At 43.7% G+C, this 16,642-nt stretch overlaps 1 protein-coding gene across 1 annotated transcript in view; it reads right to left on the minus strand.

The window, feature by feature from the left end:
- The window catches only part of GLDC (glycine decarboxylase), a 70,331-nt gene that overhangs the window by 24,345 nt on the left and 29,344 nt on the right, over positions 1-16,642 (minus strand). Inside the window, 8 exon segments of the mRNA XM_073345303.2 lie at positions 1,469-1,611; positions 3,103-3,144; positions 3,234-3,318; positions 5,444-5,541; positions 6,256-6,336; positions 7,180-7,319; positions 11,249-11,354; positions 13,286-13,382. Coding sequence (XP_073201404.2) covers positions 1,469-1,611; positions 3,103-3,144; positions 3,234-3,318; positions 5,444-5,541; positions 6,256-6,336; positions 7,180-7,319; positions 11,249-11,354; positions 13,286-13,382 — 792 coding nt within the window.

Here is a 16,642-nt window from a genome sequence, read left to right on the forward strand (position 1 = left end):
AATGAACAAAGTATTTGAGTGTGTCTGACATTACTTACCTTTAAGAGGAGAGGGCCAGTTTGAGTGACAAGTCAACCTTTGTCTTTGTTTATTTTAGATCATTTGGGGGCCCCAAATTAAGTCTCTCTCTCTATGTATACTTTACGGATTCTAGAAAGAGCCTTCCTCCTGCTAATGCTATCTGGAATGACAGCAGCATGGAGGCAGTATTTGCTTGAGAACATGGCTGATTCAAAGAGCAACAGTGATCATGGGGCTGAGGAAAAACAGGATAAAGCACTCCAAGTAGGCCCCAAAGAAATCCAAAGAGGTTCAGGAAAGGGGTAGGATAGTACACCTGGAGCGATCAGCTGGCCAGTACACACCTGTCACTGTGCTCCCCTGCTCTCATTCCACCAAAGCAACACAATCACCCCTGTGCTCACCTCTAGTTATTGCCAGCAGGGCAGATTAAATGGCTCACCAACCCCTCAAAGATGAGATTTGGCAAACCACCCTTGCCCGCTTGAAAAGGGGATGGTGAGATTCGTTTAGCCCTGTATGATAGAGTCTCTCCCAAGCACCACCAGCACCCCACAGATTTCTCTGTTTGAAGCAGCACTTGTCTAGCCAAAGGCTGCCTCATCCATATGACAAGCTCTACCTTGAAAATGGAGAAGAGCATTAAAAACAAAGAAGAGACTCCAAACATCAAAGTGAACTTGAAAGGGGTGAGGGAAGGACAAGATTGGTCTGTCACTCATCCTGACCCTCAAACTTTTAGAAGAAAACATTGCCAGATAAGATTCTCTACCACAATCAAGCCTCAATGCCCCAGTCTTGCATTCAGGCAGTACAGCTGCAGAAGAAGCTAACCTTTAGATCCCCTCCAATCAGGGATGCCCACAGCCACACTCACAGTACATATCATTGGAGGTGGTGAGGAGCAGCAGCCCTGGCAATTCCCCTGCCCACTCAGGTTTGGCCTTCCATCATGATAGGGTGGAGGGGGTACAAAATTGAGTGAGTGATATAATGAACTGGTACATGGGGGCTGCAGCACTGCTCAGGTTGTCTCCACAGCCCCTGTCATGATGGAGGTCCAGTGGGGCCAGACCTGAGTGGATAGTGCTTCTCCTTGATGCTGCCATAGGGCCGGATCCTTCACTAGGGCTCTCTTCAGGAGCCTGCCTGACCTCACCCCATTTCCAGCAGCTTTTCCACCCTCTTAGGAATTCAGAGTGACAGTGCCTGGGTGGGACCAGCTGAAAGACGGGGGCGGAGTATGGCACAGACTCCTCAGGAGAGGTGCTAAGGCCAGCGGCTGAAGCAGAGATGCCTCCACAGGGATGGATGGTGTGTACCATCTCAAAGATGTCTGGGAGCACCCTTGCCTCCAATCCTTTGACAGCAAACCATTTTCTAGAAGCAGAGATTAATTTTTTGTTAAGCCACGTCAGGGAGTGGATGTCTAGTGAAGAGCCCCTACCTGTTTGGTTGGAAGGAGATTTTGTCATAGCCTGTGATCTCACACAGATCCCTCTCAAGCTCCCTGAAAAGTTGCTGGTACCCTTGAGCCTGGTCTAGAGGCACAAAGGGATGGATATTAGCAAATTCTTTCCATGTGATAGGCTAAAGGTGGGGAGAAAAAAAAGAAAAATACTGAGCTATAACAAGAGATTGAGTTTGTAAGCAACGTGTTTGATGTAAAAAGGGTTAATGGTGAGGGAGAAGACCAGAGATACTTAGGTCTCTGAGTAATGACTTTCTGCTGTTAATCAGAGTTTAGAGGCTCAAATTAAGTGGTGCTGATATAGTGTTTTACTCCCAGAACATCATAGGCAAGCACTGTATGGGGCCCCATTGTGCCAGGCACTGTACAACCAAGTAGCTGACAGTCTTCACCCCAAAGAATTTATAATCCAAACAAACAGCGTGGGGAAAAGGAATGTAATAGAGTGAGCTATGCGACAGAAAGAAATGTCATGTTAGTTTCACAATTTACTGGGGGGCGGGGAGGGTTAATTAGGAGAGGATAAGCTAAATGGAAGGAGAAGGGATGGGGGCAGAGCAGGGAGAAGAGGGTAAGAGGAAAAGGTGTGGAGTGCAGCCAAGGTAAAGAGACTGAGGGAGGGGAAGGAAGAGGGTTGGAACAAGCAGCTACACAGCACAAGGCGGAGAAAGTCCAGTCAAAACTAGAGAAAGTTCTCTGAGTGCCTGAAGTGCCCTGCTTTGGCTGCAGCTGCTCCTACCAGCAGGAGTTTCTGGCTGGTTTCATTGACTGGTTTCAGAAATTGAACCGAAAGGAGACTATCCTGTCATATGGTGACCAGGTAACAAATAGGAGATTTGGATTATTTTTATTTATTATTAATTATTATTATCATTGAGTGCTTTCATTAAAGTCGTGTCTAAAGACCCAAATCAGGACCAAGATCCATTGTGCTGGGCACTATACAAACAGTACAGACAGACCCTTCCTCAGAGAGCTAAAAAAAAATCCAATTCTTTAATTCCACCCATGTTATTAACACCATATTCATAACATTTTAGGGTAGGATTTTCAAGAGGCCTTAAGAAGTGTTAGGTGCCCAAATGCTATGGAAATTCAACAGGAGTTGGATACTTAACTCTTAAGCATCTTTGAAATTCCCAAACATAAATCAGTAAGCAGGTAGAAATATGTTCAATTTAAACAAGACATAAGTTGTCATCTTTACCTTCTCCCCACCCCAACAAAATTACTTGGAATGGAATTTTTAAAAAATCCCTCAGTGTTGGCTCAACTCTGCTCCAATTGAAAATCCCACCCAAAAACATTTGAAGTTTAGGTTGTTTAAGACAATAAAATTCAGTGTTTACATGTACAATAAAAGGGACTAACACATTTATTTGGGCATAAGCTTTTGTGGGTTAAAAACCCACTTCTTCATGCATCTGAAGAATGCCAAATAAATCTGTTAGTCTTTAAGGTGCCAGCGGACTCCTCGTTGTTTTTGTGGATACAGACTAACACGGCTACCCCTCTGATACTTAATAATAGGGACTGTGTCTGTTTGGCTGATTAGACAGTTTACTCTGGGCTGGTCTCAAACAAGGAATAATTCTGTCAGATGAACTTACTGTAAGTTCAGATGAACTATTAAGCTTCATTGTGCAGGATCCCTAAAAAATAATAAGAACGTATTCAGTCACTATTCCTTCAGAGAGAGACTAATCACCTGATTTTATTTATTTTTTAAGGAAATACCTACCAAAGGAATCATGCTGTGAACAAGGGAAATATCTTTGTTTTCTAGTCTTTTCATATACCGGACAATATTCGTTTCAGAGTGATAGCTGGAGGGAAACAAAATATGTAGTGTTAGGGCAAGCAGCTTAACCCAATACAGAAGTGCTCCACTACAGGAGCTGACAAAGACTGCACAATGGATAACAGCCATTTTCTTTTTGTATTTAATTTTAGTCTTTCATAAACAAGATATGCAGACAAGTAGCTAATAATACACCAGTATTTCCTGGCTAGCCAGTCAGACCAGAATATTTAGTTCTGATTAAAAGAATTTAGTACATCTCTCTTACTGCCATTAGAAATATACCATCACCATAAATGAAATTGTTCAAATCTTCTCACAAGTCTAAGTCTTCAAATATTACTCCCGGGGGAATTCTGCACCAAAAAATTAAAAAATTCTGCACACTATTTTAAAATTTTGCAAAATTCTGCAAATGCTATTTGTCAGAACACCAAGATATAATCATGCCAGTTTGAATTATTTTGGTAATTTATTTCAAAATACCAGTCAGCAAGTATGTCTGTAACAACACAGACACACAAAAATTCCCCCAGGAGTAGAGAGTTAAAGAAATCCATATGACAACCCAGTTCCTGCTTCTCTGCCCCCTCCCCTGCAGAGCACAGCCAGGGGGTCAGACACTCAGACCCCTCTTCTCCCCCCCTCCGCTCCCAAGCCGAGCCACTCAGACCGCCTCTCCCCCAGAGGCCAGCTGCAAGGACCCCCCAGCTCAGACACTCACATACCCTACCCTCCTAGAGCCCAGGGATCCAGAGGGAGAAACAGCCTGATGCTGGGTCCCAGGCTTGCACGCTGCCACCTCCTTCCTTCAGGGGGTGCTGTGAACCCTCCAGTTCCCTCCCCCTCCCCCAGCCTTGTCTTCTATTTGTGAGCTGGGCTCTGCCAGGTACAGGAGCCCCTAGTGGCAGCCAGCAGCACTTCAGCCCATTTCTGTGGGGGAAAAAAGGAAATTCTGTCTGTACCACATTAATTTCTGCAAAATTCTGCATTGTGCAGTGGTGCAGAATTCCCCCAGGAGTAATTAAATATGAAAATAAGAAGCGTGCTTGTTTGGTAGACAAACACAAGATGGACACAAACATCTATGGAAACCAAGCTGGTATGAACACATGCATTTTGTCCACAAAAGGACAATAATATATTGTTTAGCTTGGTTCAGACCAGAGCAAGAAGGGTTTGAACAACCCTTCCAAAAAAAAAAATAAATAAAATTTAGTCACTTGTACCTTCCTCCAAAAAATAGACGTTTAGTATTGAAGTGCTATCTCAGGATGAACACTGGAATATAAGTAAATGGATGCTATAAGGCAGGGGTGGGCAAACTACGACCTGGCCCACGAGCCATTTTAAGCTGGCCCATGAGCCGCACCATGCAGCTTGGCCCTGCTCCGGCCACGGTGCGGGGGCCGCACCACGTGACTCGGCCACACTTCAGCCAGGGCACAGGGTCGGGGGCCACTCCGGCGCTCCAGTCAGGGTGCAGGGGCAGGGGCCATACCACGCAGCTCCCGGAAGCCGCAGCATGGCCCCACTCTGGCTCCTATCCACCCCAGTGGGAGTTGCTGGGGTGGTGTCTGCGGACGGGGCAGCATGCAGTGCTGCCTGGCCACACCTCTGCATAGGAACCGGAGAAGGGACATGCTGCTGCTTCCGGGAGCCACTTGAGATAAGCGCTGCTCAGAGCCTGCACCCCCCTGAGCCTCTCCCCACGCCCCAATCCCCTGCCCCAGCCCTGATCCCTCTCCTGTTCTCCAAACCCCTCGATCCCAGGCCGGAGTACCCTCCTGCATCCGAAACTTCTCATCCCCAGCCCCACCCCAGAGCCCGCACCCCTTCCCGCACCCCTGATCCCCCTCCCACCCTCTGAACCCCAGCCCAGAGCACCCTCCTACACCCCAAACTCCTCATCCCCAGCCCCACTCCAGAGCCCGCACCCCCACCCCAATTTTGTGAGCATTCATGGCCCACCATACAATTTCTATTCCCCGATGTGGCGCTCTGGACAAAACGTTTTCCCACCCCTGCTATAAGGTGACAATCTTCAGTACAACCTTCACAGAGTACAAAAGAGGGAAGGGGCAGGGGCAGGAAATGTGTCAAATCTCTATAGAAACTGAAAATCTGCAGTGGGAATAAACTTCACAAACCTGTTGAATACTTGATGTGTCAAGAATTTGGAAGTCCTCTTAAATGCTGTACTCAGAATGCCCCTGGTTTCTTCTCCCATACTCTCAGCAACCAATTCCTTTGACAAGTAGAGAAATATTAAGTGATTAAATAAGACATCTTCACAGAAAAAGAATTAAATTTCTTCTCTCAACAAGTGCAGTTATCAGAGTCAGCTGAAATACACTGCCATCTTATTACCAATATTGACAGGTTCTTTCAAGCATGTACTTTTATCAATGTACATTCTTGTAAAGCATCCATAACACTTCTGGCATTATATAAAATAAAAAATTTACAGAAGCCTCACTAATTCACACAAGAGGAGCACTATTGCTAATTACCAAGTACTGTGGGTGGAGTCAGTGTGACATACTTCCTGCAGGCCACTGAGGGATTACTGCCAAACCCGAGGTTTCAATCCCAAAAATAATAATTAGTGCCCTGAAACACAAGGGGATTAAGCAGCATACTCCCAGAGCATGGCATTACTCAGTAACGCTCATCCTGATCTCTTCAGTAAAGGGAAATCTGAAATTACCATTGTATTGTGCATTGACAATGTGTTCAATCCTGTACAACATACAAAATACAGACAGTCCCTGCCCCAGAGAGCTCACTATCTAAGCCAAAGTAGCAGAGTTCACAGGAGGAATGAGGAAGTCAAAACAATTGAGTGACTAGGTTTTTTTTATTAATATTCTTGACCTGAATATAGTTTAATACATTTTTGTAGCTCTCTGAAGTACAGTAACACTTCTAAATATTTTTAAATTATCTATATTGTACTTACAGATGAAGATTCACACCCAAAAATCCACAACAAGTCATCCAGGTCTCTCTCAGTTACAGTTTCATCAAGTGACACTCCAATCTATGGAGGGGAAAAAAGTAACAGCAGTTACTCATAGTTCCCAAAACCAGGAATTACATTACATATGTTGTGTTTTTGCACATCACAATATAGGATCTTCATTCCATTTTATGTACCTGAACCATTAATATTTCATTTACAAATCACTTCAGTTCCTAAAACTACAATATAATTAAGTTATATTTGTATTATTTCTTGCTTATTTTATTCTCCTTTTTCTTCCTAAACCATCCCAGGTTCACTTTACGGTTTCAGGGCTTGAGACTGCTAACCTGAATTAAAAAAATAATTGGATTACATATTTAATTCTATCATGGCTATGCAGTTACATTTTATATGTCACAAAGGGGACATGGCTTCATTAGGCTTGGTGTTCCTACTGAGCATGTTGAATGATTTGCAATCAACTTCTGTTTATAATTATCTTTAAATATGGCTACAACAAAAATAGCTGGAGTTTGGAACTTATTTATATAGTACCCACATCATGTGAGTGATAGGTTTTAAGAGTCTCTCCACGAAGTCCTCAATAAGTATAGCAAGTTCCCACCACTGGTGGGGGAAAAAAAAACAGTATTAGAAAGACATGAAGCAAAAGACCCAGGAATTTTGGAAAAATTAATTAATATTCAGTATGCTGCCAAGTAATTCCATGTTTTTATATACCATTTTAAAGTATTTTATGGAAAAAATTGTGGAGTAACATATCTGACCTGGTTAGAAAGACAACTTCTTTAAAAAAGCTTTTTCCGTTCTTCATAGCCATCATACTACTTAATGACCGAAAACTCTCAATGCACGAAAACCATGCCCTAAGATTTTGTGAAAGGTTCTGTGACTTACTGTGCCATCACTATAAATCCGAAAGTTTATCTGCCGTTGACTTGCCCTGTCAAAGACCTCCTTGACTGCACAGCCACACTGGATCTTCAAGGTATCAAAGAACAGGTCATGCTGCAATGTGTGACCTGCTTGCTTAAGACCTAAAGGAAGTAAGTTAATTCCATATATTCCATGCTTCATTGGTTCCCTCTTCCCAACCTCCACATCTGCCTCTTACGTAAGCACTATTTTAACAAGCAGCATTACACTGAATGCATGGGACAGTAAAATCTAGCAGCATTTCTACCGAAGTGCAATTCTGCATGTAATATTTTATGTCTGAGCTTTATTTATAATGCACATAGATGCTAAGAGAACTGTTGCTGAACAAGACATTATTAAATTCAATATAAGAGATAGGTCTTTGTATTTGCTCCCCCACTGTCAATATAAAAAAAAACTGTAGACAAATCTTTACATAAATACACCTCTACCCTGACATAACACGACCCGATATAACACAAATTCGGATAAAACACGATAAAGCAGTGCTCTGGGGCGCGGGACTGCATGCTCCGGCAGATCAGCATGTCAGGCTCCAACACGCTGCTCTGAGTCGCATGTTAAGGGTGCTGGGCCGGGGCGGAGGGGTTGGATAAGGGGCAGAGGATCTCGGGGGGCAATCAGGGGTCGGGGGGGTTGGATGGTTCGGAGGTTCTGGGGGTGGGGTGGTCAGGGGGTGGGGGTGTTGGATAGGGCGTGGGAGTCTCAGCTTTCCTCCTCCTCCGTATAATCAGATTAACACTGCATGGGTTCCGTTCCATGAGCTGCTATCACTGATTCAGAGACAGGGGACTGCAGCACGGCAAGCCGGCAGCGCTTCCCCGACTTCCCCACCTCGCTCTCTGGCTCAGACACTAACACCCGTACTTTTGAGGCTGGGGAGGGAGGCTGCACTGGCTGCGACTAATGAGCCTCACTCGCCCCTTCCGCTTTACAGCAGCTGCTTATCTGCTGCTGCCTGACACTCAGCGCGGCTCCGGGAACCACATCTGTCCCCAGCAGTGGTGGCGGCAGTGAAGCCAGCAGGCTGGTGGCAGAGCACGAGCCGATCCCACCATCGCGCTGCCCTGCGCCACGGCCGATCACAGCAACTGCTGCGAGCCTGCAGCCCCACGGTGAGCAGCGCAGCCCGGCCACGAGAACGGCCCCAGCAGCTCCGTGACACCCAGAGCTCCCTACTAGCCCAGCCTGGGGCACCGCACACCTGCTGTCACCCCCAAGAGGCGCCCACAGAAAATGCTTTTGCTCAAGGCCAAAAGTAAGTTCGATATAACGTGGTTTCACCTATAACGCGGTAAGATTTTTTGGCTCCTGAGGACCACGTTATAACGGGGTAGAGGTGTATAAAGATGCAAGTATTCCTGGAGTTTGGCTTGGACAGGAGAATTCCAAAAGCTTAGACGCTTCCTGTGATCGCACAAGTCTTAAGAGTAGGGACGGGCTGCAAGTGCAGAGCATTTTACATTGTTGCTCTAGCACCAGCCCAGCTCTTTCTGTATTAGCAGCGGTAGCAGCTCTGGCGTAAGGTGGTAGTCATAATTTTACCACAGGATTATCTAAATTTGATCAGAACAGCTCTAGACCATATGGCGGTAAGAATGTTAATGGGCAGCCTACCCTAGTACTCCTACTGGTCCAGCACAGGTGAAGCTGTCCCATGCACAACAGCAGCAGAAACTATTACAACCTATTGATTGCTAATAGGAAGAGCTAGCATTCACTTTCTGAGATCACAGGTGTCTACAGAGAGCAAGGCCAGTCAAGCAAGATGAGCAGAACCTTGTTGGGAGAGAGTGATCTGAGCCCTCCAGCATTTTATAGACAGCTGGGCCATCAGGGGCAATTGGACAACTGTGATCAATTCATAGGGTGCATTGCTCTTATTACGAGTTGAAATCTTCTGCCAACATCAGTTACAGAAGGGTTAGTTATGACCTCCTAAATGCCTACATCAATAGCAATAGTTGCACTAGACATATACAGCCAATATAGACTCACAGACTTTAAGGTCAGAAGGGACCATTATGATCATCTAGTCTGACCTCCTGCATAATGCAGGCCATGGAATCTCACCCACCAACTCTGTAACAAACCCCTAACTTATGTCTGAGCTACTGAAGTCCTCAAATCGTGGTTTAAAGACTTCAAGGTGCAGAGAATCCTCCAGCAAGTGACTCATGCCCCACGCTGCAGAGGAAGGAGAAAAACCCCTAGGGCCTCTGCCAATTTGCCCTGGGGGAAAATTCCTCCTGACCCCAAATATGGCGATCAGCTAAACCCTGAGCATGTGGGCAAGACTCACCAGCCAGACACCCAGGAAAGAATTCTCTGTAGTAACTCAAATCCCACCCCAGGCCATTGGGCATATCTACTGCTAATAGTTGAAGATCAATTAATCCCATCATATCATCTCCTCCATAAACTTATTGAGCTTAGTCTTGAAGCCAGATAGGTCTTTTGCCCCCACTGCTTCCCTTGGAAGGCTGTTCCAGAACTTCACTCCTCTGATGGTTAGAAACCTTCGTCTAATTTCAAGTCTAAACTTTCTGATGGCCACATTATATCCATTTGTTCTTGTGTCCACGTTGGTACTGAGCTGAAATAATTCTTCTCCCTCCGTGGTATTTATCCCTCTGACATATTTATAGATAGCAATCATATCTCCTGTCAGCCTTCTTTTGGTTAGGCTAAACAAGCCAAGCTCTTTGAGGCACCTTTCATAAGACAGGTTTTCCATTCCTCGGATCATCCTAGTAGCCCTTCTCTGTACCTGTTCCAGTTTTAATTCATCCTTCTTAAACATGGAAGACCAGAACTGCACACAATATTCCAGATGAGGTCTCACCAGTGCCTTGTATAACGGTACTAACACCTCCCTATCTCCACTGGAAATACCTCGCCTGATGCATCCCAAGACTGCATTAGCTTTTTTCATGGCTATATCACATTGGCAGCTCACAGTCATCCTGTGATCAACCAATACTCCGAGGTCCTTCTCTTCCTCTGTTACTTCCAAGTGATGCGTCCCCAGTTTATGACAGAAATTCTTGTTATTAATCCCTAAATGCATGACCTTGCACTTTTCACTATTAAATTTCATCCTATTACTATTACTCCAGTTTACAAGGTCGTCCAGATCTTCCTTTATGATATCCCAGTCCTTCTCTGTATTGGCAATACCTCCCAGCTGTGTGTCATCCGCAAACTTTATTAGCACATTCCCGTTTTTTGTGCCAAGGTCAGTAATAAAAAGATTATCTCCTAAATGCAGACATTCTACAGAAACAGAACTGCAGATTTTTGGATGAGATTCAAATAAAAAAATATTTCAATATCCTTTTGATTTGGACAATCAAGAAGTTTCCTGTTGTTCTTAATAATCAGAGTTCAAGTCATGCTCATAATGCAGTCAGCCAATACATTTTGGGATTTCAGTGTTTATAGCAGTGCGGTGTTCTATATAATTTGATTACGTTGAACAGCCTTCACTTCAGCTAATCTAATCTAATCTAATCTATTCAATCTGTAAATTTAAACTACATTTTAGTGAACTCATTGAGTTTTCTCATCCAGTATAGATTAATAAAATGGGCAGGTAATAGTAGGAAAGCATAAGCCTTTCAAGAAGTTCTACAGATATTGCTAAAACTCCCTGTAGATTTCTATTTGAGATACAGCATGGTATAGTTACTAAAGCACAATATTGGTAGTTGGGAGACCAGGATTTGAGTCTTGGCTCTATTAATGGCTAGCAAACCAAACCTCTGTGCCTCAGCTTCCCAATCTAAAACCAAAATGATAATATTTGCATATGTACATCATAGTGGTACTGTTGGGCTTAATACATACCTTTGTATACAAAACACTAAATATTATTATTATAATGACCCAGTGGCGTACACTCAGTGCAGAAATTTTGGATTTCTTCTGCTACTTAAAACCGTTGGTGAGCAAAAAATGGAAGGTCAGCGTTTTTAAGAGGTGCGAAGATGTAAGATCTACCCCTTTATAATTTCTAAATACTAACCTTCAGCTAAGATTAGAGTGGCATTGTGCACCCTTCTTGCAATGTGCTTTAATCCATTCGAACCATGATAAACTCCATACATGGCAGCCATGTTAGCCAGAAGCGCCTAAAATGTCCAAACATATTTTAGGAACAATCACTTAAGGTCGACTGCTGACAGTTTAGTATAACTAGCTTCTTGAGTGTCCCAAGGCAACAATATAACCACAGTATTAAAAAAAGCTATCAATAAAAGGTAAACTCTGAGTTCTAGGTAATCTACAAAGTTAGGAGATAGTAAATTATGAATTTACAAACATTTTAAATAGTAACATTGTTCATGAATTCAAGATCCTTTGGTGTTTAAGTGGTTCAGTGACTAAAAAAAAATAATACTGTGACTTGTAAGCTTAATCTTTGTAGCCAGCCATACGTATAAAAGTTCTGCAGATATTGCTAAAACTCCCTGTAGATTTCTATTTGAGAGACAACATGGTATAGTTACTAAAGCACAATATTGGTAGTTGGGAGACCAGGATTTGAGCCTTGGCTCTATTAATGGCTAGCAAGTCAAATCTCTGTTCCTCAGTTTCCCCAATATAAAACCAAAAGGGTAATACTTGCATATGTACATCACAGTGGTACTGTTGGGCTTAGTTAATACCTTTACATATAAAACACTAAATATTATTATAATGACCCTGGTGGTGTATACTCAGTGCAGGAAAATAGTGTTGTTCTAGTCGTGTCAGTCCCAGCATATCAGAGAGAGAGAAGGTGTGTGAGGTAATATCTTTTATTAGGCCAACTTCTGTTGGAGAGACGCTTTCGAGCTTGTCTCTCTCTCCAACAGAAGCCGGTCCAATAAAAAAAAAAATGACCTCATCCACCTTGTCTCTCTAATATATATGTATAGGGAAGGTGGGCATTAGTGTAACTCCGTTTAAAAGATGATACCCATCCTGTGGAAAGCGGGATACATAGTCATCAGGTACGTGTATTCCAATATGCGGATCACATCACCTCTTTTGGGATTCCTCATAAGGGATGATGTGAGTAATGCAAGTGCCTGACATTCTGTATTGGCTCTATCTCCTTTGCTACATTACTGTATTTGTGATGGTTTGTTTCGTTAATAAAGTTTATAACATTACTAATCAGAGAACACACAATGGATTGTTTCTCATGTGCTCATTGAGGCCCTCATTCTAAGGACAACCTCACCACTGTAGTTGATCTGGAGGCAGAATCCTCTCAGACCACTAGATGGTAGATAAAATTAAATATACCCTTATACATCACACCACATCTTCCAATAGTCTCTGTATCCTGGGTAGAATGCTTGAGTTTTTGGTTTGAATCTCACAAACCCCTAAATATAGCTTTCAACAGAATCATTGTTTAAAGGTCTGTGCTCAAGAGAATGAACTGTTTTCTACCATAACATCTCTAATGAGTGCTAAAGATTTAAAACTCCCAATATCTAGTATTAATCTAAAAAGAGAAATTGTGGCAAAACACATTAAGAGCATGAATACAGCCTGCAAAGGGACCAAAAGTTTTTTTAATACATCTAATTATAAAGATGTTTGTCATAATTACAGCTGCGAAAAGTATCAAAGAAGTTCTCAAAATCTCATGCAAAAAGTTATTACTTTGTTCCTGGGCACTTCTCAACCTACAAATTTCATTTATCATTCCATTTTGATTTGAAAATAGCTATTTTATAATATTAAGAATTTAATAGCTATTTGCACATCACAAACCTATAAAGTTCACATTTTCACTGTTTGAATTCTGAAATTACTTCTGCACAAATACAAACCGGAACTCTTCATTCTGAAGTGTTAAAATTCTACTTCTCCAAAAAGGAACCATCCAGTTTATAGGAACTCAGCACAACTCAGTGGAGTTCCCCCTCCATGACAAGTGGCTGCAAGATTAACTTTTTGAATGAAAACAGATCATTAAGATGATCCTCTTTTTCCAAGCAAAAATTCCAAGTTTCACGGGATTGAAAATTCACTCACACACACAGATTTTTGACATAGAGGTCACCTGTGCTGTACAGATGTTGCTGGTGGCCTTGTCCCTTCTAATATGCTGCTCTCGAGTTTGCAATGCAAGCCGATATACTTCCTTTCCATTTGCATCTCTAGACCATAAAAGAAAATATTTCTTTGTTAGTTTACATTGATACAGGCTCTGCATTAACTGAACTGCTAGGCTTAGTTTGCTAACTTGAAGCTAACTGGTGGAATTTCTTTGGGGTGAAGAACTGTGATAGATAACCATTCTGAGTAAAGTAAAAAGTGACCCAAACCTTAGCCTATCCCCGAACAGATGTTCATGTTAAGAAAACAAACACTTAAGAGAACACTAAAGGGAGCCAGATCTGCCCACTTCCTTTTCACTACCCCTCAAATGACAGATACTCTGGATTGGGAATTTTTTTTTCTTTCTTTTTTTTTTTTTTATAAAAACAATAGTCAGAAGGTTCTGAAATATCCAAAACTTCTATATTTATCCAAATCACATCTGTCAAGAGCCTCTGTCTCTAGGGGAAGTTTAGAGAATCTAGCTAGTCTTCTCTAATCCTGTACAGTAAAAATAAATATAATAAATAATAATAATAATTCAAAAAATCATATTTTACTGGTTTTATAGTTGTATGAAAGCACTGGTGTTTATCAAGGGCTACAAAAATTTTCCACTGATTTTTAAATTGAACACTCCCAGGGGCAGAGTTCAGACACTGCAAGAAAGAAGGAACACTCTGCATATGTAATACCTGCTACCTTAAAAAAGTACTGCTTAATACATGTAATATTAGTTGAGTAATCCATTGATACTAGCACAAGATGATGCTAAGTGTCCATACCAATCCATCAATCTGTGCAGCTCAGTTAATTTCTTAAAGAATTCCTAATATTTAAAGACTTTCAGAACTAGAGAGGAAAATTTGACAGCAACAATCTTATACACAATGAAATGTTTCAGAACAGACATTTCTAAGACTCAGGGAACTCAGTAAACTAAACTATTCACAAACAGTATTTTCTCAGCTGCTGTATGGTGTCCAAGATAAAGACAATTGAATCCTACAATTGTCCTAGGGTTCCAACGACACAGCTTGGTTCCTTCATCAATTAAAAGGCCTCCACCAAACACAACAAAAACAATTTGAAGGTCATAGCGTAAATTGCCTTTGGGAAATATTTTAGTTTTGACCGTAGCTTTACATTTTAATGTTTTTTTCCCCCAAATGTTCTGGTGACACTGTGAGATGAGAACACACTTAAAATGTAAGGCATACCCTAAGGTACTATAATAGCACATAGCTTTAGTAAATAAAATGAACATTCTTTCCCCCTGAGATACACAACTCTTTAAACTGATCATAGTTTGAAATAAGCATGCTAGGATATGCCACAAGCTTGATTCATGATTCTGAAGTCTAATGCCAAGTATGACAGGGTGTACTGGGCCCTTTGATGCCCCCTGCTGGAGGCCTTGCAGTCCTACTACAACCCACCCCCGAAAATGGAGCAGTAAAGGTCAATCCTCCTGCTCTGCCTAGAAAGTCTGCAAGGAAGCAGCCAATCAAAGCCCAGCAGGCTCAGTTAAAAGGAACTGCAGTGCAGGGCTTAAGCAGATCATTTCCTAGCAGTGATTAGAGCTGTAAAGAATATACACTCCTTGCTGGAGCTCAAGAGTGAACCAGAAGATGGGTTCTGCCCTGAGGTAAGGGTGAAGTGGAAGGGGCTATGTGGGAAGCGTCCCAGGGAATAGCAGTAGCAATTATTAAAGGAAGCAGCATGTGGCTGCTATTTGTAGGGTCCTTGGGTCAGGACCCAGAGTAGTTGGTGGGTCCAGGTTACCCCCTCCCCTGCCACTGGCAGAGTGGCCAAATCCCCAAAGAGGGGACAAGTGTTGTTTAGAAGCCCAAAAAGGGGCTAGAATTTAAAGGGGTCAAGGATGGAGCTGAAGACCCTAGAAAGGGCCAACCATTTGCTGAACTTTGTTACTCCCCTGGAGGGGGACTGAATGTGAGAGGTGAACAGCTTGGTCAGCGAGAACCTGGCTGAACAGCTTGGTCAGCGAGAACCTCTGAGAACAAAGTGTCCCGTGATGAAGCCCTGGGACCAGGGGTGAAAGTGAGCTGGTACGGCCTACCGGTAAGAACCCGCACCAGCCCATACCCGGCCTGCATTAAAGCGTTGCCGCGGCAGCACTTCAATGTCCCTGCCCCTTTTGCCTCCCCTGTCAGCGGCCCTGCCAGTAGGGTCCGTCCCAGCAGGGCCGCTGACAGGGGAGGTAAAAGGGGCAGGGACATTAAAGGCCTGCTGCAGCAGTGCTTTAAGGATGGCCCTTTGCCGCCGTGGCACTTTAATGTTGCTGTGCCCACCCTGTCGGCGGGGCCATGGCAAAGGACCCTGCGGCGTTTTAACATTCCTGCCCCTTTTACCCCCTCCCCCCCCCGGCCGACGGGCAGCAGCGGAGTCCGGAGCCCCGGGCCAGCCGGACTGCAAGGGCTGGCTGGGGGATGCTGACCCCCCCCCCACTCCCGCCCCTTCCACCTCAGGCCCCGGGGGTCAGAGCCGCCCCACCCCGTACCGGTAAGTGGCCTCAGTTACTTTCACCCCTGCCTGGGGCACTGCTCTATAACAGGGCAGGGATGGACTTAAAGCTAGCCCAGAAGGGGCTGAGAATTAGTCCTGTCTCTGGGCTCATAGACACCAACAAGGGAAGAGCAATAGTCCTTGTTGGACCTTTGTTACCCTGGAAGGGGTTCCTTCATGTGTTTGTGTGAGACTTGGCCAAAGGGCTGAGCCACTGAAGACCTGCCTGATGGGGGTGACGGGGAAGCAGGAAAAGGAATGAGTGCAGGATTATACATGGCCCAACAGGAGGTGCTCACAAGAGGTGAGTGAACTCAGTCACACAAAGCATATTGTTCTTTGGGATAAATGTGAGAAGCAGTGTGTAGTGTAAAAAAAAAAAAAAAAAAAAAAGTTCATAAACATGCTAGTGGTAAGGGGCCGGTTTTGTTCAACATCTTTATTAATGATCTGGATGATGGGATAGATTGCACCCTCAGCAAGTTCGCAGATGACACTAAGCTAGGGCAGAGGTAAGATATGCTGGAAGGTAGGGACAGTGTCCAGAGTGACCTAGACAAATTGGAGGATTGGGCCAAAGGAAATCTGATGAGGTTCAACAAGGACAAGTGCAGAGTCCTGCACTGAGGATGGGGACCGACTGACTAAGAAGGAGTTCTGCGGAAAAGGACCTGGAGATTACAGTGGATGAGAAGCTGGATACGAGTCAGCAGTGTGCCCTTCTTGCCAGGAAGGCTAACAGCATACTGGGCTGCATTAGCAGAAGCACTGCCAGCAGATGGAGGTGATTATT

The sequence above is a fragment of the Lepidochelys kempii genome, chromosome 5 (genome assembly GCF_965140285.1).
Source record: "Lepidochelys kempii isolate rLepKem1 chromosome 5, rLepKem1.hap1, whole genome shotgun sequence".
Lineage (NCBI taxonomy): Eukaryota > Metazoa > Chordata > Testudines > Cheloniidae > Lepidochelys > Lepidochelys kempii.